General features: G+C 38.6%; 1 protein-coding gene across 8 annotated transcripts in view; it reads right to left on the bottom strand.

Annotated features, from left to right (window-relative positions):
* The window catches only part of Ntng1 (netrin G1), a 335,913-nt gene that overhangs the window by 138,496 nt on the left and 170,093 nt on the right, over positions 1 to 27,324 (bottom strand). For all 8 annotated transcript variants that reach the window (XM_040752011.1, XM_040752013.1, XM_040752012.1 and 5 more), the window contains exon 3: positions 7,989 to 8,629. In XM_040752011.1, the coding sequence (XP_040607945.1) occupies positions 7,989 to 8,629 (641 nt within the window). The remainder of the gene's footprint in view (positions 1 to 7,988; positions 8,630 to 27,324) is intronic.

The raw sequence follows: 27,324 nt of genomic DNA, 5'->3' as shown, positions 1-27,324 counted from the left end.
TATCATGATCAACATTTCTGAAATACATCTGGAAATGCTTCAAAACTCTCTCTCTCTCTCTCTCTCTCTCTCTCTCTCTCTCTCTCCACAAGACTGTTGGTGAGAAATGACAACCACTAAATTAGGAATTAGGATATAAAACAGGGCTCCACATATTAGATGGGAGTTCTAAGTCCATCCCCAGTTCTGTTGTTTAGCCTTGACCATGTGGCCGTATCTTCTATACGAATGCTAAGTTAAGTGAAGTGGGAAATTCTTTTACTTTCTTCATTATGTAATATTTTCTTCAAATATCTTTGTTTTTTTTTAAAGTTATCTTTAATGATCCACTAGCTTTAACAGAAAAAACAAACAAAATAGAAAATCAAAGCACATAGAAATTAAGAGTAAAGGGACACCTTCTTATACGTAGTTGTGCTCATGCATTCTAACCAGATTTATAGTTTAAATGAAGACATTATTAGATGCAGCCTCTGCTTTTAATGGCAGAATCTCCAAGGAAAATGAGATATAGATCCTCTTTATGATTCAAAAATTTCAAAGATTTTAAAAATATGGTTTCCCAAAATGAGTGTGCATACCAACTTTTATCCCCAGTGTTTCCACTACTTAAGTAATAGTCAGGTTCAGCTCTGCTTTTAATTATTAATTTTTGGTCATCAAATCTTTCCTTTGAACATTCTTAGCTATGGGATGTCATTCTCCTTTTAAAGCAAGAGTAAATGAAATTTTTGATAACAGAATGGTTAAAAATCAATTTAGCTTGAAAAAAAGACTTGTGTGATAGGATCGCTCAATATAAATTTATGAAATTGCATTTTACAAAATAGGCAACGCATTTGGTCAGTGATCTTCTAGTAGACAGAATGGGTACTGATAGATGATGTCACAAGGAAAACCAGAGGTCCTCAATTGAAGGATGGGCTTCGTTTGAAAAGGCTAGTATGACTCATCATTTCATTTCCATGTTTATCCATTATTATCTGTTACCTGTTGTTTTTTTGTTTGTTTTACCTTAATGAAATGCAGGGGCAAGTATTTAAATTTTCAGAGAAAATATTCGGAAAATTCAATTCATTTCTTCTCTCAGGAAAATAGCACAGTATCACCATAATCTGGCTTTAGCAGTAAAGTCCCTGTATCTAATATAGTAAGTAATTTAGCTCAATCACAACTTTAAAGTTGATAAAAGTAAAATTAAGTTAGAGAGCAAATAAGCAGAGAACACGCTGGTGTGAAAGAACAAGCAGAAAAAATCTTGGAGCCTATGACTCCTGAGCACACCATGAATGGCAGAGATGTGAGAGGTTGTTTTGTTGTCTATGGGGAAGCCTTTTAGGGATTTTTTGGGTCTTCTGTGTATATCAAACTCCACTTAGCCTACTGTGGCTGCAAAAGCTTGGACTACAGACCACTGCAGTCAGGCGGTTGACTTTGACCCTTGTTGATGTGAGTGATGTCAGATAAAAGAAGTCATGGACCATCTCTGGTCCTCGGTTTTCTCACCTGTGAAACCATTTAAATTCACCTCTAGCAAGCCTCTTGTGAGGATCAATGGAAGTAAAACAATCACCCAGAGTTTTAGAAGCTGAAGGTTACCCAAATGCTAAAGTTGTTACTCACATATTAATGAGGACTAGCACAATTGCCTCTAGCTTCATTTTCTCAAATTATATATGTTTCCTAGGGAAAACACTTTTTAAACATCAGTATTCTATGGGTTCAGGAATGATTTATTAATAACCCTCTTTAAAATGTGTGTGTGTGTGTGTGTGTGTGTGTGTGTGTATGTGTGTGTGATCGAAATTTACCCACTCCATACTCAAACCCCTTTGAAACAGTAGAGTGCCCTCTTAAGAGTCTCAACTGGAATCGCATCTTGGATTCTTGCTATCACACATGGAATGGTACAACACAAATACCTACATAAACTACTAATTGCCCAATACCCTGATTCAGTATTTATTCCTCATATTAAAGACAACATCCTCCAGCCCTGCCATTTATCCCTTCAACTGACTAAGCAGTCTCTCCTACCATCCTTGCTTAGATTGTAATTGGTCCTCAGGCCCAGTTGCCTCTGCAAGAGAATCTCAAACCATCACCCTGCACTGGCTTCCAAGGATTTGAAGAGGTTTTCTTGAGTCTCAACTTAAGTGCCAGCTCTGGGAGTCATAATTGCTCCTAAGTTAAGAAATGTTATAGCTTTCAGTAGTCACACAATAGAATATTTTTTCTACTATGATCTTAAAATGTCCTCTTTATTCAACTCACATGTGAAAATTTGTAAATTTATATATACTAATGCATGAGCAACTGCAAAAGGAAGAGGCAAAAATCCTTTAGCACTTCTTAAAGATGATGACGGCCCATTGGGAGAAGATTGGAAGAAAACTTTCAGGATTCTACACTTTATTTCTTATCGGGAATTCCTTAACAAGCTGTGCTGTTTTGTACATGATTTGTTTGCCCAGAATTTCGTTTAACTCTGACTGCCTGGCACACTACACGCCACATTTCAAGATACCATACAAATGTCAGATCTTATCAAACTTTTTACTTGACTTTTCTCAATAAATTAGTAGTTCTTTCATCTCATAAGAATGCATGCAGTGCTATGGATTAGATATGGTTTGAATGTATCTCCTGGGACACCATGTACTGAACTTTAACCCTCTGTGCAGTATTAAGAGAATAAAAATAACTTAATGATGGCTTTTAAAGATGAGGCTTTGGAAGTGGTTAGGATTAAATAAGGCCCTAAACTGAATACTGGTGGCTTTTCAGAATTGCAAAACCAGAAGAAATTCATTCCCCATACTTCATGCCATATAATGTCCTTGACTGCCTTGGAAAGTCTTCTTATTTAGATCCCTGAACTCCCATAACTGAAATATAAGCTGGTCTGTTTTCTTTAAAAATTAACCAATTTCAAATTTGTTGTAATAGAGCATGAGTAAATAAGCAATAAATAAATTTCAGTTGATTTCTGTAATTGGGGCATAGCTTTATTTCAAAACACCCAAGGAGCATCTAAAATGAAAGGGAGCATGGAGTGCCATACATACTATATTTGTCTCTTATGTGTACATACCTATAAAGTTTAAGTTAAAAATATGTCACAGTGAGTGTCTAGCAATTGTAATTCATAGTAAATATGATTGTAACCATATTCTGTAACAAAATCCACTTAAACGTATTAATTGCTTATTTCTGGAATTTTCTATCTAACATTTTTGCACTTGACTCAATGAAAACATCAGAAAGCTAAGCTCTGGATAAGCTAAACTGTAGACTATTTGTTACTTTGACAGCCTACTGTAAAGGAAGTAGAGTAGGCTATTCATGGGATAAGAAATGAATAAATATTATTGAAAAAGGTATGAATTACATTTAAGAATGTACTGTAGTAGACAAGCAATTGAGATGTTGATCAGATCTGAACATTTCTTTCAATTCTACCTTCCTGTTTACATTTTAGAGGAGAAATTCTATTATCCAATGTCCAAAGCCAGTACTTTGATACATTGCTGATAATACATCTCAAAAACAAATGGGCTTATTACCACATGCTCATTTATCTTTCAGAGTTAAAAAAACTATTATAATAAATCACACTACTTCCTCAGTCTTACCTCAGAGAAACAAAAAGGAGTGTTGAGTTTATATTCTGATAAAACCTATGCATCTGACAAGTATTCAGGTTTTAATTAACTTATTTGTGGAAAGAAAGCTTGGAAGGAAATGTTGTACTTAAAAATCCAAACCTCCCACTGTGTAACTAAGAAACCTTTTGGACATTATATATTTATTGACTTTTGAATTTAACCCTCTGTCTGTATGAAAAAAAATGTTCAGAACAAACATGTAGTCTTCATTTCTCCTCTCACCTTTCATCTGGGTACATTTTATTTATGCACTAGACGAACTTTTGGCCATTAGAACCATCTTGCTTCAGCAGTTAATTAACACAAGTACCATAATTTAATACAGTTAATGCTACTTGATGCCCTTTAATGTACCTTCCATTAGTGATATTATTGTAGTATTACCCTGTAAATTAAAATGAGATCAAGACTAAGAGAGTGGCTCTTTAATTAAGGTACTGGCACACTGCACTTCTCTATTATTCACTAGAGAAAATCACCCTGATTTACTGAAGCAGGACAGCCATAAGTCAGAATTAGTCCACGAAGATTATTAGGTTTATTGAACAATGTAAGTGCTATGGAGTTACTGAGATTGCCAATAGCATTGCTTCCTCTTTATCTTGATAAATACTCAAGAGGTAAATGAAAGCAAAATAAGCATGTAGCAAAAGAGAAATACATTTTATGATATTATAGTTTTTGTCATCCGTTCAATAGATACTGTATATAACCCGTGTTAAAAAGAGCCTAAACCAGTGGTTCCCAACCTTGCTAATGCTGTGATCCTTTACAACAGTTCCTCATGATGTGATGACCCCCAATTATAAAATCATTTCATTGCTACTTCATAACTGTAATTTTGATACTGCAATGAATCATAATGTAAATATCTGATATGTGAAACCCTGTGGGGATTTCAATCCACAGGTTGAGAATCACTGGCCTGAATGAACCATTAATCTAATGACAGTCAAAACATTGCTTTTAGCTTAAATAAAGTAGTTGTTATAAAATCTACATATGTAAGTTCCCATTATATCTTCAGCTATTTCCATTTCATAGTTTAATTTTTTTAAGATGGAAAAATATATTTTCTGTTGACAGTGTTGCAAATATTTATATCTGGTCTCCATACAAAGTTTATATAACAATTCATATACATTTCCACATTTTGCTTGGATGATATTATAAATGACCACCAGAAAAAAAATGTCATTATTATTCCTTGAAAAAGACATGTATAGACATACACAGTTCTGTGATTATGTGGCCATAGAATGGAAAAGCAAGGTGCAGGAAACAATATCCTTGCTTACATAGGGGTCATCAACTAATAGTCTTTATATAGATGATTTGTAGCTTAAGGGAAAAACAACCGCGGACATGAATCCTGAAATTGTCAATGGTAACAATCACTGTATAGGTTGGAAGGACTAATGAACTACCTTTACTCAGCTTGCCATTTAGTGGCTCCATCATGAGCAAACATTCCTTACATAACTTGAAAGCTGGAGACATGCCGGAGCCATCAGGCCTTGCTTCTTTAGTCCCTCCCCCAGGACTAAAAATACTCCAGCCATCTGGTGCCTAGTGCAGTACATGCCAGCATCAGTTTGCCCTGAAGAATTTGGACAGACTGTGGAGGTGACAGAGCAGAGCTGTCTGGACGTGCCTCACCTCCACTGGCCCGTTCTCTTTTGCTCAGCTGCTTCTCACCAGCTGGCAGCTAACTGGTGAGCAGGAATGACAGTGGAGGTGAGACTCAGGGAAGGCAGCTTGCTGGAATCTGGGTCCTGCTAACTCCTCAGAGCCAGTGAAAAGCAGCTGGAAGTCATTGCCAAGGTGAGGCTTAAGAGAAAGGTGAGAAGTCCAGAGGGATTCAATGTTCTTGGAGGGCCATCTTCAAGAGATGGCCCAGCTAACTCCAATGGAGCATGCAGAAAGCCGTCCTTAGCTCAAAACTGTTTTATAATTTCATTCAAAGAATCAGAGAAAACAGAAATGAATTTCCAAGAGCAAAAATATAAGCTCGTGTAGTGGTTATTTCATACCTGAAAACCTCTGAAAGGTTGCTTTTCTGACAGAGCCAAATCATAGCATTTGGGTGCAGTGGTCTACAGAAACTTAATCTCAGTTTAGGAGTTCTCAAACTGCCAGAAAATGACCTATCTGAATTTAATATTATAAACCCACACAAATCTCAGCCTATTAGTTTAGAGCCTTCTTCTTTCAGCCATGTTGAATAGTTGGCATTTGATGTTGTTATGCTGTTGTTAAAAATATCAAATATTTGTGTATAATATTTGCTTTCAAGAGTGAATGAGGTGACGTCTTAAACTGCTAGTTTTTTTATTAAAATGTTCCTGAATATAATGGGACATTTTGGTACAGCACATACTAAGATCTGATAAGACAACTTCCCAGCTGGGCGGTGGTGGCGCATGCCTTTAATCCCAGCACTCAGAAGGCAGAGGCAGGAAGTTCTCTGTGAGTTCGAGGCTGGGCTGGACCGACAGCCTCCAAAACAATACAGAGAAACCCTGACTCATAAAAACAAAAAACAAACAAACAAACAAAAGACAACTTCCCTTTGCCCATTCATAGTCTCCTGCTAAACAATTCACTCTTCTCTAAATAGTAGGGGTCTCAAGTTCACTGTGGGTATTGAAACACTAGGGCACAAATTTCTCAAAAACACTAATTTGCTTTCAAGATGTAGTCATCATCTGTCACTAAGACTTTGGTTAAAAGGTGACAATAATATCTGTAGCTAAAGATTCTTTTTTATTTAATTAATTTATTTAAATAAAAAACATCTTATTTTACATATTAATCCTAGTTCCCTCTCTCTTCTGTCTTCCCACTCTCCACACCATCCCCCCATCCACTCCTCAGAGAAGTTGAGGCCTCCCATGGGGGATTATCAAAGTCTGTTACATCATTTGGGACAGGACTGAACTCCCCCTCCCCCATATCAAGACTGAGAGATATCCCTCCACAGTGAATGGGTTCCAAAAGCCAGTTCATGCCCTTGGAATAAATACTGATTCCACTGCCAGTGGCGGCATAGACTGCCCAAGCCTATGACTCCCACATTCAGGGGGCCTAGTTTGGTCTTGTGCAGGTTCCCCAGTCTAGAGTCTAGAGTCAGTGAGCTCCAACTTGCTAAGGTCAGTTGTTAATGTGGGTTTCCGCATCGTGGTCTTGACCTCTTTGCTCATCACTCCTCCCTTGCTACAACCAGATTCCAGGAGCTAGCTAAAGATTTTTCACTGGTCACAAGGAACACAGACTAAGCACAGCAGATAGCCCCAAATTCATGCTATCTTTCCATTGTTAGCATCCTGAAACTTTAGACGCCACTCTAAGCAGGAAAGCTTACCACCTTTTCTTTGTTCTCACTATTGCCCTAATCTTAACAGTAGCAAACACGTGTTTACTCACATGTGGCAGGCAACTCTCAGAAGGACCAGAATTCCAGCACCTCCCGTTTCTGAGGACTGGGTAGACCCAAAAGAACCAGAAAGTCAACCAATTGAATGAACCCTGATTTATCTGTTTAAATTTATGTTTACTTGGAGCAATATGCCAGATGTACCATTTACACAGTTATCTTAATATATTTTCACATTTTAAGGATGATTATCTCTTTGTTTATATTTTCCTTTTTTTCTGCCCAGGATGATTATCTCTTTTTTCTGCCCACTATCTCATGCTTCCACTCCCATCAAGCCTTGCTGAATTAAAATCTCTGTGTTGGTAATTTTTCTTCTCATTATTGGAGTTTCTCATTCAAATATCTTCAAAATTCTTTATAACTCAATTGTAGTCCTGTTCATCTGTACTTGACCTACAAAGTGAAGCGTCCCCAGCCCATGTTTTACATATAAAATACTGTTTTAATATAAAAAGTGTCCAAGACCTTTAAAAAAGGGAAGCTTGCCCCCTTTAAATAAATGAATTTTCTCAAATGCGTGGTGACTCTTACTTGCATTGGGAAATGCAAGGCATAGCCTGTTTCACTCTGCCCCTCTAACAGAACGACCAGTTTCACTGTATGGATGATATTAGCCCCACCTCACCTAGGAAGTTCCTGTGATTCAGGTAAGAATCTTATGTTTTCTTTTGTTTAAATTCTAAAGATGCCTGAAGACTTATAGGCAATGTGGGTTTATAAATCATTGTTGAGCCAAAAGGTCTCAAACGCCTTTAAAATCTCCTTGCATAGTGATGATGCTCAGAAAACAATAAAATAAAAATTGACCAAAGTCACCAACCGTGAACATACATTTTTTGGACACAGTTGTTTCCATTCAAGACGAACAGAGATTCTCTTACCTTCCTCGCACTTTTATGTCTGAGATAGCATAAAAGTAACGTGCCAAATGTAGCTCATCTACAAATATTTCCCCAACGGCCGGTCTCAACAGCCTGATCCTCAGATCCGTGACTGTGAAGAAATCTCTGAGTTTCTTGGTTGTATCCAGCTGTCCATACAGGGAAGCCATATTTCGTAGCCGAGGTCCAGCAAAAAATGCAAACCTGTCTTTGATCTCGAAGTGAATTATTTTGCTATTCGTGGAGTACCCGGTGGAGTACTCTTCAGTGCAAATGATCTCTAAGACGGAGTGCTGGGATAAATCCTTCACGGATTTCGGGTCCATGTGAAAAGCGTCTAGGCAGTCTGTGGCATAATACTGGTAGGGCTGCCATGTTCGCCCATAATCGAGAGATTTCTCCAGGATCATTTGGTCTGGACGCCCCGATTCAAAGGTAATAACTATGTTGTCTGTGAGCTCAATGGTTTTGCTCCAAGACAGAGTGATGTTAACCTGCAGAGGTTTGGGGTACTCCTTCCAAGTAGCAGACTGCCAAAATGTGGAGGGATGTCTTCCTTCAAAATCAAACATCAGCTCAGGAGGGTGTGCCAGTTCAGGGGTACTTGCATCACACTCATTATTGCACATGTAAGGGTTGCCCTGTGGAAGAAGAATAAAGGAGGGTTCATTAAAATGTTAGCTCAACAGTCTTGCCTTATTGCTGACTGCTAACAAGCAAAGACAGAAAACAACAACAATAACAAAACCACCAAACATCTTACTTTTCCCAACTGGATTCTCCTCTATAGTAGCCTTTTTTAAAAGTACTATGGGGAGTTAGAAAGATGACTTAGAAATTATGAACATGACTGCTCTTCCAGAAGACCCAGGCTTGATTCCTCATACCTACATGGCAGCTCACAACTGTCTGTAATTCTGGTTCTAGAGCATCAGGTGCCTTCTTCTGACCTCCATAGGTATCAGGCATGCATGTGGTACACTGACATACAAAACATTTATACACATAACATATAAAAAATAAATCTTGCTCTCCCAAATTACAGCTTTAAAAAGCCAAGTTTCTCTCTCTCTCTCTCTCTCTCTCTCTCTCTCTCTCTCTCTCTCTCTCTCTCTCTCTCTCTCTCTGTGTGTATGTGTGTGTGTGTGTGTTTGTGTGTGTGTGCTCATTCCTAAATCCATATAATGTTATTTGTATGCATGTTTTCAGAGATGATCATTCAGTACTAGATAATCAGTGTTCTCTTCCCTATGAAGACTATTTCTCCTACTCTCAAGATTCTTTAGTTGCCTATAGTTCTTTGTCTAAGGTTGAGGTTTCCTGAGATTCTACCTTCCATTTAGCATGTCTACTACTGATGCCATTCAATTCAGGTCTTATGTAGGGATGTTTCTTTAACAATTCATTTTTCAAGCAGGGCTTTAGAATTATCCATGAATGATAGATGCTAACCCTTGTCCTATATTGCCAAGGATACCCTCATTAACATTCAGCTTTCTCTTTGCTTTGCCTCCAATCCATCATACTTAACTGGGTCCCTGCTTCATAAAATCTGGTTTTAAAACATTTACTTTATTCACCACAAATCATTAAAATGTGGTACACAGAAGGCTCTGGGGGTTGGTCCAAACATCTGGCATCCTAATAGCTAGATATGAGATGAGTGCTCAGGAATGTCTTGGGCTGAGGATGTGTTCCAAGTAATAGAACACAGAAGCCCACTATAGCTATTCCTCAGTATCCTTGAGGTGTTGGTTCCAGGTCCCCCATGGATACCCAAATCTGCCTAATTTTAAATGGCATAACATTTGCATATACCCTCCACATACTTCAAATCATTTGGAAATGATTTAAATGGAAATGTTATGTAAATAGTTACTACACCGCATTCTTTAGGGAACATTGACACGGAATGATCTGTATGTTTGCAGTGCAGAGGCAGCCATCCTGGGCTTGACTGTACAGCACACGAATGGCATCCAATGAGAAGCACTGACAGCAGAATGAGAACCTGAGGATGGCAGGAGGCTGCATCAGTGTGCCTGCCAGCATGCCACTTATTCTAATGAACACAGAACTCTACATGGGGCAGAGTCATGTTTTGCCATTGGCAACTTTCTGCACCCCCTCCCATATCTTCATTCCATGGTTGGCTGACTGCAGATGTGGAGTCTTCAGATTGTGGAGGACCAGCTCCAGGCACTGGAGACGGTGCTGTACACCCAACCAGACACTTGAGTGTTTATGACTTTGCATCTGCCCATGGGCAGCTCTTCGTGGATGTTAATTATTATTCTCCTTACAAATGCTACTTCCTTTACAACCCACTCAAACAAGAAGCTGGAAATAAACCTCCCTGTCATGTCACAAGTTGTAACAGTGCTTCTTCTACACTAAGTGCCTCTTCTCTAGCTCCCCTGGTAGAATGTGGAGAGAATGACTTGGTATTGCTTAAATTTTTCTTTAAAAAGAAAAGCAAATAATAATATCCAAAGTCACTATTCAGGTACAGTAAATTGTTATAGTTCTCCTTATTGTGGGGGGATATATTACAAGACTCTCAGGGAATACTTAAAGCCTTTGGTCACAATAAACCCAGTATATGCTTATTCCCCCCCCCCTAAACCTACTTAACCTATGAAAATACTTAGTTTTGGACAGTAAGGACTTAACAATGACTCCTAATCGAACAATGTGTTATAATAAAACTATGTAAATGAGGTCAATCTCAAAATATCTTTGTACACTCTTCCTTCGGGGACCAATATAGGCTATATAATGCCTATGTGATGAAATGATGTAAACGGGTGATACAGATAGATGTTCTTGATGTAGTGCTAGTGGAATATGAATACTGTAATGCTGGGGATTGCTGCTCTGAGGATTGGAGCTTCTGTTCAGTGAGTAATGAGTGGGTAGTATCTACAGTGTGAATACAAAAAGGGTTATTCCTACCCACAGATGATGGGATGGAAACAAAGAGTAAGAGATCGTACCACGTTGCTTACAACAGTGCACAAAGTAAAACTTAAGCAAATTGTTTATTTCCAGGTTTTTCCATCTAATATTTTAGATCCCAGTTGACCACCAGAAGCTGGTACTGTGCAAAATGAAAGTATGGATAAGAGGGATTACCATATTCCCTCCCCTATTCTAGACATTTGTGAACATGATTGCTTGGAAGAAATTATTTTCTTATACTGTCCTCAGTCTTTCATTTAGAATTACATTGAGAATTCTCTTCTTATTCTTTTTATGAACTGTGAGTTTTTGATCACATCATCTGTTGGATGTGTGAGATGGATCTCAAGTAATTAATTTACACTGTAGATATAGACACTCAGTTACCTGCTGACTCCTATGAAATACAAGATGGGCACTGAAGAATTGCCCCGTCCTCCCTAGGGGTGGCTTGCTCCTACCTAGTCAGCTAATACTCTCTTTTCCCCTTTCCCATTAAAGCAATTGAATCTGAACATTGGCAACAGGTTTGGGAGACTCAGGTAAAATTGAGATGAGGCAGGAGAAAGGAGAGAAGGGATATTATGTGAGGAACAGAACTGTTTTAAAAATATACTCAAGAAATCAGTGATAATGGAAATGTTGCTGTACTTCTCTCTCAAATTTCAATTCCCTATTCCTGATCCCAGCGTCTGTGGCACTATTTATAGGCATCCCCTTCAAAATGAGCTGGGGCGGGGGTGGGGGTGGGGGAGGCGGATAACTTTCTGTTCCAGGTGGAATAAATCACCAAATTTATTATTATTTAAACTCTCTTAAGCATACCAGAGAGCCAAATGCAAAGCTCTGCAAACTGGCAAAGGCTTTTTATGGAGGGCTATAAATATTGTGGAATCTGTCAGGATTTATAAATTCCAAATATATGTAAATGCACATTTTACCGGAAGGGGTCAGATTTACACAGATCATACCTTTATTTGAGATTTACTTTTAAAATATGGTCACTTTGAAGCCTGTCAGCATGCAGTCATCTGCATAACCATGAACTTGGATGCTACCACCTCTGTCCTGACAGAAGCATCTTCATCTATGACCAGGAGTGTGGGGACAAAGGAACTTGGTCTTGTATACTGTAAAAGGGAGCTGTCATATACTTATATTAACCCTTGATGGGAGATGATGTTTGTTCACCTTCAGCCTAGGTGTGCAAAGATTCTCAGATGGGGAAAAGGTATTAGAACCTAAGGAAGAGGAAGCACATCAGGCTGATTCTGGGGACATAAGAAACTCTTCCCAAAACCGTTGCTGAAGAAATCTGTTTAAAAGGCATTTACCCCTTCATGGGATGAAGGGGATGTTAATTACCCCCCCCCACACACGACTCAGTTTGAACTTAGTCATTTTACACATCTTGGGTGATCCCTGTCATTCCTCCTTCAGAGAAGGGGAATCAAGCCTAGAGAAGTGCTAAGAAACTTACAAAGTCACTTAAAGTGCATAAGAAGTAGAGCCAGAAAGATACCATGGTATGTTCTACAGCCAAGCCAGAGGTGGTGTGCCTATCACAGCCTTGTCTTAGAGGCAGTACTGCCTGATCAAGAGAAAATGCCCAAGATCCAATGAGTTGTGTTTCATTTTTTATTTTGAAAAACAGCTTGAGGTTTTGTTTGAATCCTCATGAGCATCCGAGAAACCTTGAAATAGGAAGCCTTGTTTAGCTTCACTAGATATAGCTACTCTCACTCACTCAAGCCCCTCTTACATTTTGTAGCCCCTGTTTTTATCCAACAGAAGCAGCACCATGGACAGCATTCTCTGAGATCCTCTACTTTGTTATTCTTAGAATTGTAAGCCTGTCTGCTTTGGAGGGCGCCTCATACCTCTCTATTCATAAAGGACCACGGGAAAGCTGGGTTTCTCATTTGTCTTTTGGAGAAAGGCACCCTTCTCCTTGCCCTCAGCTGGACAGGCAACTCTGTGTAAAGGTTGACAAAACATGCATTTTCTCACAGCTTCACACAGACCTGAAAGATAAAAGTTTTATGCATTCACAGTTCATATTGATCACCCACTATATGACTGCATTGAAGGGGCTTGTCTCAACTCTTAGGATAAAGTGTTGAACAAATTCTAGCCCTTGCTTTCTGTGGTGCTTCCTTTCCAGGTGGAGGAGATTCACTAAGCAAATAAATACACAATGCTGTATAATGCTGTGTGATGATAGGTGCTGTGGGAAAAATAAAGCCGACCGAAAGAGAGCGGCATTGGAAGAGGGATGCTGATTGTAATTTTATACTGGGAGGTCAGAGAAGGTCTCAATGATAACATGACATTTGAGCAGATTAAGAACTATTTGTAATTTACACAGGGGATCATCAGAGGAGGTGACCAGAATGACAGGTTTGTCCTTCATCTCACTCTACTCTTAGGGGTATTTTCAGCAGCACAGCAATTTATTGCAATCGATGGGTAAACAAATCATTTGAAATGAGAATCTACACCAAATGACTGCTGATACCAAAATAAAAAAAAAGAAAGAAAAAAATCAATCCACTGTTTCCCTTATTTCATGGCAGTCATACTCTTTTAGGACATTGGTGATTTGATAACCATTAACATAATTTACCAAGAGACAGTGACACTGGGAGAAAATTAGCAGAGAATGAAATAGAAGGGAGGTAGAAGGGTATTTCATTCCTGTCCTATATATTGGTGAGAGAGAAAGAAAACAAGGAGAGCTAAGGAATCAAAAGTCTTACTACTCCCAATAGAACTGAAGGAGAGATTATATGCTAAAATATTTAGTGTAAATATTTCACGTGGGCATGATCTGTAATACTGTTGTTACAGAGAATTATCAGTATGAAAACAACTCTTGTTAAAGGGATTAGGTTAATTAAAATTTTGACTACTTCAACTCCACCCTAATCCCTCCTAATAACATCAAGAAGGAAATTTATATAAGAAAATGCAACTTTTCCCTGCTTATGAAAACAAAGAGCATTTTCTTGCTATTAAATCTCACAGATGCAGGCATCAGCACTGGAAGTAGTTACTCCATGGCCCGGCAGGCAGCCTTAAATAGTTCTTAATTTAAGATCCTTTGTCTATGGGAAAGCAGAAAATGTGTATGACTATGTAGATGGTATTTACACCACCATGAGATGCCTACATAATTAAACCAATATCACAATTAAATATTTTATAACAATTAGAACATCGCATGAGATGGTGGCTTTCATTTAAAAATATTAATATTTTACCTCTGGGAGAATGGAAATTGCTTATTAATTAACAATGTTTTGGCACAGCGCACTGCTGTTATTCTTTCTTAATGTGCTTTCAGAATTCGAAGGATAAGAACAGTTGATGGCATTGTTCCCTGTTCCAGTGCAGTCTGCGGATTGGTACTGTGAGAGGACATCCTTTCACCTAACCTCTTTGAGGCCTCTAGAGCCTTCATCCAGTAGCTGTTGGAAGCAGAAGCAGACACCCACAGCTAAACACTGAGCTGAACTCTTGGAATCCAGTTGCAGGGAGGGAGGAGTAATGGGTAAAGGGGTCCCAGGGGAGTAGAAAGGAGATGGGATAGGGGGTCAGTGGGGGCCAGAGGAGAAGGGGAGGGAGAGGGAACTGGGACTGAAATGTAAAACAAGCTTGTTTATAATTTAAATAAAATAGAGAGAGAGAGAGAGAGAGAGAGAGAGAGAGAGAGAGAGAGAGAGAGAGAGAGAGAGAAATCCTAGCACCAGTACTGCTCTCAAACTTGAAGTTCCATCACTTTACCTACTATCATACAAAAAACTTTCAGAGATATACCTGTCATCAAAAGACTGGGTTACAGTTGGAAATGGAAAGAGTACTCAGGGCAGATTTGTTGGTTTGTGCTACAGTAAGTTACACAGCCCATGCTAGCAGGAGGCTGGGAGAAACATTGGCGTTCACACTCACACCCACCCTGGGAAACAGAAAACTACTGACATTTGTGTCTGGCTAATCTTTGCTTGTATTAATCAGTGAAAGTCGACCACACAGAGAGGCAAGAAGGAGCACAGTGGGATAGACTCCCACCCGGTTGCTGCTGTGTTTCAGAAATAGACATCACTAGTGATTTGCCAATTCAAGGCCTTTAAAAGGATTCCAGAACTGGCAGCTCCAGGGAGGAATTGCAAGACTATGGTTCCATCTTGGGCCAATGACTCTTTTCTACTTTCCCTCATCTTCCCCAAGCTTACTGTTCCACAGAGGCTGCTCATTGTGGTGGTAATTGTAATTTCAATCTGTCTCAACCCTGTTGTAAAACTTCTCTGTCTCAACATCCTTCTACCTCAAATTCTTTCAGGACTCATACATGGAGGACCCAGGCTTTATGGCTTTTCTGAAGATACTAAGACTCCCTGGAATGGGAGATGGACTCAGAGACTGCTCTGACTTTTCCTCTTTTGGTCCAGCAGTTCTGCTACAGTCACTGGAAAGAAGCAGAAGGAAGTTGGAATCAGAGTAGTAACATCTAAAAGAAAAGGTGTCTTTTCAAGTAGTCTGAAGAATACATAATAGTACCACCAGGATAAACACACTTCCAAGCCCTGGTGAGTCCAGAAATAAACAGACACTGTCCTCAGAGAGGAAAGGCCCACAAGGCAGCATGTTCCTTTTGCTCCAAGACTTTTAAGAAATGAAGTGCTATGGTTACTACAAACAACAATACAGCTTCAACTAGTAAGATTGCAGAGTTAGTATACTGGGTCTTAATGTAGGGTATTTTTATGGTGGCGGTATAGTCTGTTACACTATGAGACTTCCCAACAGTAGATATGCAAAACCCCTGGAACAAGATTACCTATATATTTGTAAGTGCATGAATCTCAAACTTTAGTTTGGAAAATATAGCACTCCAAGAATAGTAGGAGAAAAATGCATTGTTTAATAACTTTATTTGTTGAGAAAGGGCCTTACTATGTAGCACAGGCTATCCTAGAAATCTCAATGTAGCTTAGGCTGGCCTCAAACTAAAGATACTGCTGCCTCAACCTCCCAAATCCTTGCTTTTATAACTTTGGAGTTAAAAAGTGAATGCTCCATTTTCTAAGGAAACCCTCTGTTCACCGTGGAGTTTCCTCTCCAGGGCAGACCCAGGCTTAATGTCTGATTGAAGTTACAGCTTGTTTCAATCTGTTCTCTGACAGTACTAACACCTTGTGGACATTTTCACTCAAAAAATAAAGTCAGGAGAGCTTAACCTTTCCACAGTGAGAATACCGGAAGCCATATCACAGAGTGTGGACCATAATAGACAACTGCACAAATCCCCACAGAAGATTATGTTCAGGACTTTCAAACGGGTGAGGGCCACATAGGTCAAGAAGACACTTTTCTAAAAAGGAATCCAATGTGCTCTCTAGTCACAAGCCACATCAATGGATTCCTCTATGGCAATCTACACCAACAGCTTCCCATGTTTGGGGAGAAGATGAGTATTAATTAAGAGAACCAAGCCAAATGGAAAGGGAATATCTATAGATAAAACATTGAACTAAGGCAACATCACGTACAGGGTCGGGAAATGGATTTTTTAAGTCATTGTCTTAAAAATGCACAAATATTGAATGAAATGCTTCACTTTATACATAACCAGAGCACAGACGCAAAATAGCAATATCTCAAAACTGAAGAGGGCATCGAACATTTAAGTTAAAACTGTTTGAGGGAAACCAGAAGTAAGACATCACAAAGTGGGGGCTACCGTACTGAAGGAACTGGAAGGGACAGCTTGAGCTGAAGGCTCTGAGGTGATGCTCAAAACCATGTTGCTTCTTTTCTCATGTGAGGGAAAAGGTTCAAGCCCACCTGAAACCCATTTTCTGGAGGCTACCAGGTATGAGAGAACTGGGGAGTACCGGAACTATTCTTTGCTGAAGGTCTCACTGGAGCATAAGAAGAGGGAAGAGATTCGGGACTTCCAAAAAGATTGGCTTCTGGAGTTTGAAATCTCCACATTCCTTATTTATTTCAATCTCTTCCAAACTCATCCCTTGCTTACTGGGTACTGGGTAAAACAAGGATAACTTCTTTTAAACGGGGATTGTGAAGAACATGGGGATAGAAACATGGCAAGAGGGTGAGGAAAATAGAGTTCACAAGCATCATGCATTATTCATACTCTCAGAAACAGCACTGTGTATCCCCGCAGGTAAACAGAGGTATGGACACATCAGTGCAGCTCCCAGGAGTGTCTGTTTCGCCTCCCAGTAGACAATTAAGTATAGTTGTACATAGCAAAGGATATTCTATTCAATAACACACAAAAATAATCTCAGGAAGAAACACAGAGCTATTTCATGCTTGGGGCAGTTTGAAGGTTTGTGCTAAAATCCACCTGACAATGGGGAGAAAGGCTCTGAGGTGCCATAACAACCTGCTGCTTTTCATCATGTTTCTGTTATTTTACCCGGTTGCCTTCAGTATTGCTACTTTACCTGTTCCAGCATCAAATCACCAGTCAGCAAAACAAAAACAGAAACAGAAACAAAAACAAGAACAAAAAACCTGCTGCACTTAACCCCTTGACAATCCTACTAGTTCTCCACAGAAGGTATGGACCCGGAACCCAGCCATGACTAGGAATAGACCAGGAGCCCAGCCATGTCTAGGAATGGACCCGGGGCCCAGACTGGCTAGACTTGCATTCGATTCTTCTTTCTCTCTCCAATAGTCATCCTCATGGTAATAGGACTTGATGTCACAATGATAATATGAATTCCTATATCCTAGCTCCAGGACCTCTGAATGTTTTTTGTTCTGTTTTGTTTTTGGTCTCTGAGGATAGGCCTTGACCTTTTAAAGACAGATATTAGAGAAAACTGTTTATTACAAACATCTTTATTTCAGTGACCTTCTTAAAAAGAGAGTATTTCTTTTTGATCTTCAGCTTCCAAGAAATCTTTAAAAATCCCAAAGCAGTTGCTCATTTATATATCTTTTACCCATTCACTCATTCATTTGCTAGTTATATGTTTGTATGTGTCAAACACTGTGATGTAAGGAAACACAGTCCCTATTTTAATTAGGCTTCCGGTTTAGTTAGAAAGGCAGCCTCAAACAAACAAACAAAAATCTATACAATTATAAATGAAACTAATCACTTTAGAAGGGGACAATACAGTTTTTTTTGGAAGGAAATAGATGCAAGGTCATTTGAACAAGGTGGGATGGAAATAGTTCTTCTAGAGCAGTGGTTCTCAACTTTCCTAATGCTGTGATTTCAACCCTTTAATACAGTTCCCCATGTTGTGGTGACCCCAAACATAAAATTATTTTCGCTACTGTTGTGAATCATAAAGTAGATATTTGATATATAGGATATCTGATATTTGACCGTTGTGGGGCTCGAGACTCACAAGTTGAGAACCACTATTTTAGAGGATAACACTTAGCCAAAAACTCAAAAGAACAAACTTGAGAGAGAGAACTTTATAAACACGATATAGCAAATGCTAGAGATAACTTGAGCTTGGTTAAAATATGGGATCTGTAGCAACCACCCTGATGATTGTTGTAACTGGATATTTGGTGTAATTTTCACTGAGCTGAGAAATAATAGCTTTGAAGATGTAAGGTGATCATGAGATCTAAATTCAGAAATGCTGAATTTGATAGTCTCATTGGACAAATGATAGAGTTAAGCTTACACTTTGCTTACAGTGTGTTCAACACTATTTTAAGTGTTTACATTAACACACTTGGATCTTCATAGCAGTAATCTGAGGTGGATACTTTGTTTACCTTGTTTGTAGATACTAAAACTGAAGCACAAATCATTTTAATAGTTTGTTCAAAATCACACAACTGCTAAACCTCAAAATCATTTTATATCCTAATCAGTCAATAGAGTTAAACATGCTCAGCTTCTGTGTTGTGTGATGTCTCTGTCTTTCTTCGCCTCTTTCTGTCTCTCCTTTCCCTTTCTCTCTGTCTTCATGATCTTGTGTCAGTATGTCTGGACCCTCAGGGCAAAGATAGCCAGTGCATGAGACATTAGCTCATGAAGATATTTAAAGCTGAGGATGGAGGTTTGGGATGATGACTGTGTTAGACAAACAACCAATGCCTGTTTGTTAGGCTCAAGGATATGATTTACCTCTTCCTGAAAAAAAGACACCTACTAAACAAATGTGTATGGCTCAGTCTTTAATTCTTAAGTAGATTTGAGTGGAATGATCCTAGACTATATTCAATGTTAAAAAATGAAAAGGGTAAATTTTACTTTTAAAACAATTGGGTTTTCTCTGATATTGGGAGAAGATAACCTCTCTATCAGATCACTAATGATCCAGATTCTCACTGGCTATTATGAGCAAGGAAGCTGTCTTTGCAGTGGGTATTGATAACTGCAGGCTCACAGTTGAGAATGAGAGATATTGAAGGCTTCTGTGACAACCTCTCCCTCCAACCCTCCCAAAATAATGTCTAGATAGGAAGCCATTGAACAGAGCCTTTAAATTTATTGATAGGGATGCTGATCCCTATCAATAAATTGATAGGGATAGGGTAGCTCTTCACAGTTGCTGGCTTATGGTGGGGATAGGGGTAGATAAAGACTCGGTTTTCTTTAAAATGGCTGGTGACTGGGAGTTTGACCATGCGCCAATGTGTATCTGGGCAACACAAATTGGACCTGGTGTATTTTTTCTTTCTTAATTATTCTTTTGTGGGGGAGGAACAGAGGTGGGAGGTAGACCTGGCAGGACTGAGAAGAAAGTGTGATCAGGGTGTATTGTGTGAAATTCCCAAATAATCAATAAAAATACTATATTGAAAAAATGATAGTACAGTGCCTGCTATGGGGAAAGAAAAATTATTCAATGGTAAACTGTCTACAAATGTACTGTTTTTTATTAGGCTATTTAAAACAATGAGAAAAGAAGCAAACTTTTCTCAAAAAAATCCAAAAGAATCTCTATTATCATTTAAAGTGGAATCACAGAACGGGAATAAGATGGAAGGGTAGTTCTGAGAAACGTCAGTGGGAATTCCACTGGGGATGACACTTTCAAACTGATTTGTTTTCCTAATCATGTCCTACTGCTTTTAGACTCCCAGCATCTTTCCCTCTTTGCTTCCTTTAACATGATCTTCCTTCTTCAGGTCCTTAAAATTAAGATGTACCTGTGGCCTTACCTTTTGGTGTTTTTACTTGCATCTCATGAAGTATCTTAGATAACTCATGCACAGCTTCAACTATCACTTATATTTTGATGACACAGAGAGTCTGTCTCTATTTCTTATTTCCCAGATGAATTTTTGACTCATCTATTCAATTACCTATTTGAATATTATCTAAATGATGATTCATAGGAATCCCTAACATAACACATTGAAAAGTTAAATTTCCTCTTTCCTTTCTTTCTTATTCCTAGAAAATCACTCCTAGACATATTCGGTGGGTGTTGTGGCTTGCATGAGAAATATTCACAAAAGGCTCCTGTGTGTGAACTTGATGATGCTTTGGGAGGTTGTGAAACAATTAGCTGGAGACATAGGCATCAATTTTTTATAATGTGCTTCTTGTTTTTGTGCACCCTTAGTTTCTTGACTATACATGTAGTATGACCAGTCACTTCACCATTCTTAGCATGACGGATTCCTTCCATTAAATTGTAAGCCAAAGCAAACCTTTTCTTCACTAAGTTGCTTCTGGTCAGGTATTTGATCACAACGAGTGATGAAGATGACTAATACAGTTGTTCTGAGCAAGGGTGGTATGACTTCTACAGTATTCCTGCTAAAGATATGTAATTTGAATTCAACAATGGGAAATTATCAGACAAACTGAAACTGAGGAGGTATTCTACATATGAACTGCTCTTGTGAAAAATAAGTTCCCGTGAAAAACAGAGGAATGCTGCCAGATGCCAGATTTACAGAGACTAGGTCTCACTGATAATGCCACCCAAAACAAACTATTCTGCTATTACAACCATTAGACAACTGACAAAACTAGAATACTGGTTGAACATTATATGACTAGAGGTTCCATATTAATTTCTCAATTTTGATGGTATAATTGTAATTACGTAGGAGAGTGTCTCCATTTGTGTAAGGTTATAAGGCATTAGGTTGACAACTTTTGGTCAAATGATTCTGATAAAAATAGCTCTTTATTCTCCTGACCATCACAGTAGATCTAATCCCATTGGTGGGAGCGCCGTTGAGGTTGTCCTGTGGTTGAGAGAGCAGGACATCTGCCCCCTCTCCTTACTTCATATGTCATGTGGTGACAAGGGTGAGGGAAATATCCTCTCCCCACTCCCTACCCCTTCTCACCTGCAGTAGGAGGGAAAGCCAGCCTTAGGGCAAGAGAACAGAAGAGCTGGACCTGCCCCTCACCAAGTGTAGCAATCAGGAGAGCCCTGCCCCTCACCTGGGCAAAATAGTAGTGCTGGCCCTGGTAGTGTGAGCTTGGGTGAACAGGACCAAGGGCTTGAGAGCAGCAGAACTGGCCCCACTCCTTGCTGCCTCTTACATTCGGTGACCTAGCTGCGACAGTGCTGGGGAACCTCTGGTGAGATATTATTTATGATCTATTAAAACTTGCCTGAAGATTCAGAAGCAAAGTCAGCCACAGACCAGAGAATCCAGGCACACACTTTAATCCCAGCATCCATACACTAGGAGGTTGTGGTATACCTTTAATCCTAGGACTCAGGATTAAGAGATAGATGAGTCTCTGTGAGTCCAAGGCCACCAAGATCTAAATAAAAGTGAATCAGTTTAAAAGAGAATTACAGCTCACACCTTTAATCCCAACTTTAGAGAGGAATATAAGACAGAAACAAGGTCTCGGAGAGGCATTCATTCTCTAGCCATGCTGAGGAGAGGTTACAGTCTGTGGTCTGGTAACATCTTGTGTAGACGGGATCAGCCCAGCCCATTCAGATAGTGGTTAGTTATTTTGCTTTTGTGATAATCAGCTTGAAGTTTTAAGCCCAGTATCAGTCCCTTGGTCATTTATTTATTTGCTTTGCATAAAGTTGTCTGGGTGATGATGATGAGAGAAAGCTGACCAATCCAGTTACCACCCAGGCCGAGACTATGTGGTGGCCCACCCCAACATTCACCTCATCTATGAACTACTGGAGCATGTGAAGGGGCTGAACCTGTAGATCCAAAGCTACAGGATCCCCATGGAACAACAGGATATCCAAGAGGAGTCCCAGTGAGGGCCCACTATTGATTGTGTAGCAGAAGTCCTCAAACCAGGCCAATGACTTGTTGCATTGGACACTTAGAAGTAGAAATGTATGAGCTAAAGGGCCACACTATAGCTTCAAAGACAAGAATTTGTTTCTCATTTTTATTTGTGTTTGGTTTTTTGGGGGGGTTACTTTTAAATTTTGTTTTGTTTGGGGGGAGACTGCAAGGACAGAAGGCAGAAGCCGGAGGGGTGGGGAGATGAGTGAAATCTGGATAAATAATGTGAAATCCACAAAGAATCAATCAGAAAAAAATTTAAAAGTAGCTGTTTATATCATGTGCACAACTTTTGTAAGTTTGAGGCTTAAACACAATGACAGCTATTATATATCAAACAAGGGAAGCAAATTCTTAATTTTAACAATAAGTATCAGTATTAAGAAGATTTTTCCCACATCCCAGAAATATAAGTTTCAAAATGCGTAAGAAGGAAATACTTGATGTGTTCAGTCCCTGCGTTTCATGAATTGTGTGGATTCAGGTGGCCTCCGGACCGGTTGACACTGACATACTACTTATTGATAACTAAGGTTCTGTGTCTGGTTGGCTTCTGCTTAAATTCAGCTCTAGCACTTTTCTGCTATGTAGTGTTTTACAGGCTAGATTTCAAACCGTAACTTGTCCTTTCTGAAGTCAATGACACAATATGCACTTTATGATACCAACCTGACACAACAATACATAACATGTGTTAAAAGCTTAACATCTCCCTGGCATACAGCTATGCTCAATAAATAGTACTCAACATTAATGTGTTCTACCTGTTTCTCTTGACTCACAGAATAACAACTGTTCACTGAACAGGTTCCAAAGACACAGTCCAAGATCACAGCTCTGTTTATGTCTCCACCACTTCCTTCAGTTTTGAAAAATATTTCTCCCAAATTAATGATAATAGCGTTGAATTATCTCCCTCTGTAGAGGTTTGGCATTTTATAATCTGTTATCCACAGAAATGCTAGACAGATCTTTTAGTTGGGGGAGAGGGGGAAGGGCCTGGTGGGAGGGCATGGGAGGAGAAGAGGGAGAGAGAGAAGGAGAGGGAGCTGGAATTGATATGTGAAGTAACCTTGTTTCTAATTTAAATAAAATAAAAAACCCACAAACCTGCTTGTATCATGTTCCCTCCTAAAGCTATTTAGTAGATTTCTCATTACTTTCAAAGGGGCAGCTCATGTAAAAGCTTTCCATGTGTGGCCTCTGAAAGCCAGTGAAAGCCCTTTCATCTTGCCTACTCTTGTTCATATTCCATGCTGTGAGTCATGCCAAACTGGGAACATGCACTATGGACCAAAGGATGAACCATATATACGAAAACACAGATTATACAAAATTGAAATTAGCTTTTGTGTCTCCTCTAACATAGAAGAACAATTAACACATGTATGCACAGCAAAATATTTACTCATTTAAAAATGAAGAAAGACAAACAGGAAAGCAGAATGAAAATAGAATAAAATAGATAGATGGGGATGAAGGTAACAGTTGTTAAGAACTACATAAATAATCAAGTTTGAAGAACAAATTGACCTCCCTAAGTTTCATAGGGAATTTATATGATTGAATATACATTGTAAATAGAAAAGGATTCCTGCTCCACGTGTGACTGACACAGTCTCGGATTCCTTGTGAGCTGGAGGACAATGACATATTATATAAGCTGCAGCTATGTCCCAGTCCTTTCCTGGTGTTCCTTTCATCATTCTTCTTCATCAGTCAAAGTAAAGTAGTGTTTCTCCTATTGCTCTTAGAATAGAATGTCTCTTCTGCTAATCCCATCTCCCTGTACTTATCCCATTTGCTGCTGTCTTCCAGATTTATAGAAGGAGTTGAACACCAAGAACTCGATTTCTTCTTGGTGGCTGTAGAGTAAACTGTAATTAAACAGCAATGGAATAGAGTGATTGTAGCTTTCTAATGCCCAATTATGAAGTGACTCAGTAGGGAAATACAGTGTGAATGGGTATATTGGGAAAAACCAGGATTTCCTTGTTGTGTAAGAGGAAGATGACCTTTGTTCCTATGGCAAATTAGAGGGATCTTAAAAGTTCTACCTATGTCCAAAATTTGGTTCTTCATGAGTCAATTAAATTTAAATATCAGGACTACTAAAGAACATGAGCAACTTCCCACGCTTGTATGTGGGACTCTACATATGTTTTTACATTTCTGTTCTTTTTTATTTAAAGAAGGTCCTGAGAACTGTATAGGATCAAGACATAAATCTTGGTCTTTCCACGACTTAGGACATAGATATCATATTACAGAGATCCCCAAGTTTAAAAACTGTTCCTTCATTACAGTCCCTCATTTCCTCCTCTTCTTTTGACTTCTTTTTTGTTTGTTCATTTTTTGAGACAAAGCCCTACTATGTAACCCAGTTTCACTTCAGTCTCACAGCAGTCTTCGTGCCTTAGCCTCCTGAGTGATGCAATTACATGTATAAACCCCAATCTAAACCTATTCATTCTTTCTTTTGTAGCCATTACTCTTCCACCCCAAATACCCCATTCTTAGATTTTCCAACAGTGAGATACAGTCCCCAAATCCAATATTTTCTCTTATTCCACTTTTCAAATTTTTACTTTCCCAATTTTATTCATAATTTATAATATAATATTAATGTCTTTAAAATAAGACAATATTTTATATAGCTCACTGGACATATAGTTTTCCTGGTGCATTAACAGCAATAAGTACCACATCTACTTATTTGTAAAGGCAAGTGGTTGTTATTCTACCAGGGCCACCATCATAAACAAGTTTTAAATTAAAGACTTAGCAGTATTAAGCAACTGACATGTGCCAGATATGTTCACCATTATGGATTTACTAAAGATCAGTTTAATTCATCTTTTACAGTTATAGTGTAGTAGCATGCCAAGAAGGAGAAAATGTATCATCTTGAAACAGGCATAAGAGGACACTGGGTTATGTGGAAATAAAAGAATACAATTTTTGTTAGCAGACCATATGTTCAAATGTCTATTGTTAAAGAGAAATTTAAAAGTTAGACAGCCATGTGAATGTTTAGATGAGGTAGAGCATGAGTTTTGTGAAATGTCTGTGTTTTGTTAGGTGAAGAAAGTGCATTCTCTACTGGGAAAAGAGAAGGGATCTGAGATCACTCAACACCATATAATCTGATGAATTTGAGAAGGGTGCTATGCTTGTCAGTTTAATATGATTCCTTAAAACTCAATTATTATCTTAATTTTACTGGGGAAAAATGCTGAAGTTCACATTGTTATGAAATCTAGTCAAGGTAAACTACAGAATCAGGCATATTTTATTTGGGAGGTTCATATTGAGCCATGATGAAATGGGGAATCAGTTTAAATACACAATAGAAGCTGGTTTTAGCGTAGCAAGCTAGGTAGAAATTTTTTTTATTCAATGAACTACAGAAAATAAGATCATTAGTGCTTTTAGTAGCAGACACATCACACATGGGTAGCCTTTTTAAAGATTAGTTTCCGAGGTTTTCTTGAGAAAGAGAAAAAAAATCACTCAAACTGAATTTTAGGAGTCACCTAAACCAAGTCATGGAGAATTATTGGAAATGAGATTCTAATAGAATTTTGGTTGTGGACATGTAAATAATTCAAGATGTCATCTTTGTATCTATCCTAATTCCCACCATACAAATATACAACAAATGATGAACAAATGAATGAATGCAAACTACTTGAAGACTAATTTTTCCTTTTAATACTCCAAATATTCAATGATATTGGAGAAGCAATTAAATATCTTTGACATTTAATTATCTATCTGATGTGTTAATTGATTCTGTAATGTTACACAAATAAGAAGCATGAGTCTTGATGTCTTCTTTGTTAGTCTTCAAATGTCAGTTTACCAAGTTCAAACCATGCATATATCAATTACATATCAAGAGATATTGATGTGGGCTGAGAATGAGTGAAAATCGGCCTAGAGATGGTAACTAGTACTTCCAAAGTCTAAGACAGTGACTAGGGCATCTTTATAACAGCAGAGTGTCATGACAACTGCTTCACATTGAAGAGGTACACTGAAGGTAGGAAGACTAACTAGGAATTAGTTTTAACTAACTAGGTATCAGAACATGTGACTGAGCTATGCTGATTAACAAGATGATAGACATTCAGCAGAAAACAGATTAATTGAAAGTAGAACAAAGTAAAAGCAAGAATCGATGATGCCTAGAAGATGCAATGCCTGAAAAGCATCAAAAATAGTGGTAATGAAGCTTCTATTTGAGCCTAGTGTAAAACTGGGACTCATTGCTCCATCCCAGCAGTTCCATTTGAGAAACATTAGTTTGACATCCAGTGTAATTGAAAATCAAGAAAATGCCACAGAGATTCAATTTATAATGCACAACAAAGCAGTTTAAAATTCTCCATCCTCTTTTTCTCTGTAAATATCCCACATGTATAATTACTGACCTGTAAATCTTCCCTTCCTCACTCAAAGCTCCCATTAGCTCGGTCCCAGGCTTAGCTTGCACAGACTCACTTCTGTCTCTTGCTTTCTTCGTCTTCCTCTTTTTATCTCCTCTTAGTCTGTTCACCTATTTTATTATAAATCTGAATCGTCCCCCTCTGTTTCTTCTTATAGTCTGGGTACGCATTACTCTAGTTTATTAAAATATGACTCAGGAGCCTAAGAGGCAAATCAAAGCATCCAGAAATTAGAGCAAGCAGCTGTAAATATTTTAAGGATTTAAGTGGGGGCAGTAATGTTTTGGAGGTGAGGCTGGAGCTAGACACTGAAATCCAAGGAAGTGACAAGTTATGTGTACTTCCCTGAAGAAGTGTAAGAGGGTAGAAGGTGAAGAACAAATATCAAGTTATGAAGAGCTTGAGTGGGAGCATGCGTGAGCAGGGCTAAGGGGTAAAAGGCAAAGAGAAACCATTAAATACAGGAGAAGGCTAAAATGAAGCTAAGCATGAGCTTCATTAGGAAGAAAGCAGTAATGCTGGTGCATGGACATTATTAGCTCTGGGCAAAGATGGAACTCTTGTATCTGAGCCAGGTCAACTGGAAGAAATTATGACTCTATTAAGGTTTATAATTCTCACCATTACTTAACATATAGAGTACTTTTCTCAAGATTTCCATTCCTGCTCTGTAT

This window comes from Mesocricetus auratus, unplaced genomic scaffold (genome assembly GCF_017639785.1).
Source record: "Mesocricetus auratus isolate SY011 unplaced genomic scaffold, BCM_Maur_2.0 Super-Scaffold_100009, whole genome shotgun sequence".
Classification (NCBI taxonomy): domain Eukaryota; kingdom Metazoa; phylum Chordata; class Mammalia; order Rodentia; family Cricetidae; genus Mesocricetus; species Mesocricetus auratus.
The sequence above is the reverse complement of the archived record's forward strand: the minus strand, read 5'-3'. Positions and strand labels throughout refer to the sequence as shown.